The sequence below is a fragment of the Meleagris gallopavo genome, chromosome 4 (assembly GCF_000146605.3).
Source record: "Meleagris gallopavo isolate NT-WF06-2002-E0010 breed Aviagen turkey brand Nicholas breeding stock chromosome 4, Turkey_5.1, whole genome shotgun sequence".
Taxonomy (NCBI): domain Eukaryota; kingdom Metazoa; phylum Chordata; class Aves; order Galliformes; family Phasianidae; genus Meleagris; species Meleagris gallopavo.
In genome coordinates this window covers 14,317,974-14,319,965 of record NC_015014.2, presented here as the reverse complement: position 1 = coordinate 14,319,965, position 1,992 = coordinate 14,317,974, and the positions used below count along the sequence as shown (strand labels likewise).

Here is a 1,992-nt window from a genome sequence, read left to right as displayed (position 1 = left end):
TTTTTTTCTTTTTTTCTTTTTTCCCTCCTCTGGAGAAGAAGAATATACCCTCTCTCCCAGTGGCTCCAATAACTCAAAATACTTATTTGCATGTCACCACTGCTGTATTTTCCAGGCTGGATATGGCTCTGGGCAGCCTGGTCTTGCGGTTGGCAACCCTGCTCACAGCAGAGAGTGGAACTAGATGACATTTGAGATCCTTTTCAGCTGTGGCCATTCTATGATTCTATGATTTTCAGACATGTTTTTCAAGCCAAGGTGATAGCCGAAAATGACATTATTAAGATCTATTAACCTGTGATTGTTACATCATGCCTCTGCGTTACTGATGGAAACAAGTTAAGCTAAGATTTTTGTATTAACTACACATCTCTGATTCATTATTTCAATCTCACTTAGAAAACCATTAATGGCTAATGGCTACTGCATGATTTATTATATTAAGAACACCTTAATATTTACCGAAGCCAAGGGCACCACTTGTGGATGGTTTTTTTCATCCATTTCTTTCAGTGTAGGATTGGTCAAATTATCCTATCAAATGAACAACGTAATGTTAAAGAAAAAAAGAAAAAACATCCATTGCAATTTTCAAAAACTGTTTGCTACAAGGAATTATTAGAGTGAGGATTCTTCTGAGAAATGAAGTCTATTATGATTAGTTTTCTGATATTTGCAGTCTGTTCATTTGTACAACATTAACTTGATCTCTATTAGTATGTCCCTGTTACCAGTTCCAGCAGCTATCACTAGCAGGAAGAGAAAAAAAGTTATCACAGCTCATACAATTGAACTGCCAGGTCAACTTTGGGAAACAAAATAAACATGCTCAGACACTTATTGTAGAAACAAAACAGTACTCAGGGAGGCAAGAAACAATCAATTTGGCACGGCACGAAACATTATCTTTGCCCTGAATTAAAGAAACCATCCCAAACCTCTGTAAGGAACAGACATCAAGTCCTTGTGCATGCAGGCAGCAAAAGGATTTACAGTTTGCAATTTCATTTTACCAATCCCACTTGAAGCAATTCAGAGGGCAGCCTTTTGTATCAAGTGTTCAACTGCAAATTGTGAAGACACTGAGAGGCAAGCATGGGGCTGGAAAGTCAAGCCTAACCTTTTTAAACTGCAGTAGCAAGCTCAGTATTTCCCTCCCAGTGACTCAGACTTATAGTATGACACTTTTCTTGTTATTACAGCTACATCCAGTGGCCTGAGCAAGAGAGGCACTCTTGAATGTCTTAGAACTTTCTAGACAGAAAGGGATTCAGTTTTCCTACATTAGGTTGGTGATGAGATACCAATAAAGGCAGAACATGGACTGTCTATAAATGGTCCAGCTTACACAGAGCTTTCATACCAGGCAGAAATTTCAATTTCATATTCTTCCATTATTTCAGCTACTCAAAACTCCTGGATTTTACAGAGAATCTTTTACATTCACTTCCTGAATGGCTGGACAATAGCAGAAGATGATCATCCCTACTCTGAGCCCATTATTAAGTTGCAGTTACAATGGTATACAGCAGCAGGACTGACCAGGGGCTGATTTTTTTTGCTAGGTCAGCACTTCAGAAGAGGAACCTCTTGGTCAAATCTCAGAGGAGCAAACGACTTATTCAGAGCTGAGGAAAAGGTAGACTGGGATGCTAAGCAATACTGCGTACAGCAACAACAAACAGCATTTGGCCTGCTTCTAAAAAGACAAAACATTTTCACAAAACCAGTTTTATAGGATTTTTACTAACCTTTCTTCCACTCCACAAAGCTTTGCCCCTACTTGTCTGGTCTGCTCCTGTCTTTTCCTGCTGTCCGCCTGACAACACCAGCATCCTTTTGGCACCTGAACCATACTTAGATTTATAGCCATCCTTTTTCTCCAACAATGCAATAGCCATCTGGATGAGATACAGTTCGATATTTGCAGGAACAAGTTTTCTAATGGCTTGAATTTTGGTGGTGTCTTGGAAAAACAAAATATAAATACAG

General features: G+C 39.1%; 1 protein-coding gene across 3 annotated transcripts in view; it reads right to left on the bottom strand.

Annotated features, from left to right (window-relative positions):
- WRN (WRN RecQ like helicase) overlaps nucleotides 1-1,992 on the bottom strand; it is a 41,449-nt gene that overhangs the window by 2,261 nt on the left and 37,196 nt on the right. For all 3 annotated transcript variants that reach the window (XM_010709604.3, XM_010709603.3, XM_010709606.3), the window contains 2 exons: nucleotides 1,752-1,966; nucleotides 463-534 (listed from right to left, as the gene is read on the bottom strand). In XM_010709604.3, coding sequence (XP_010707906.1) covers nucleotides 463-534; nucleotides 1,752-1,966 — 287 coding nt within the window. The remainder of the gene's footprint in view (nucleotides 1-462; nucleotides 535-1,751; nucleotides 1,967-1,992) is intronic.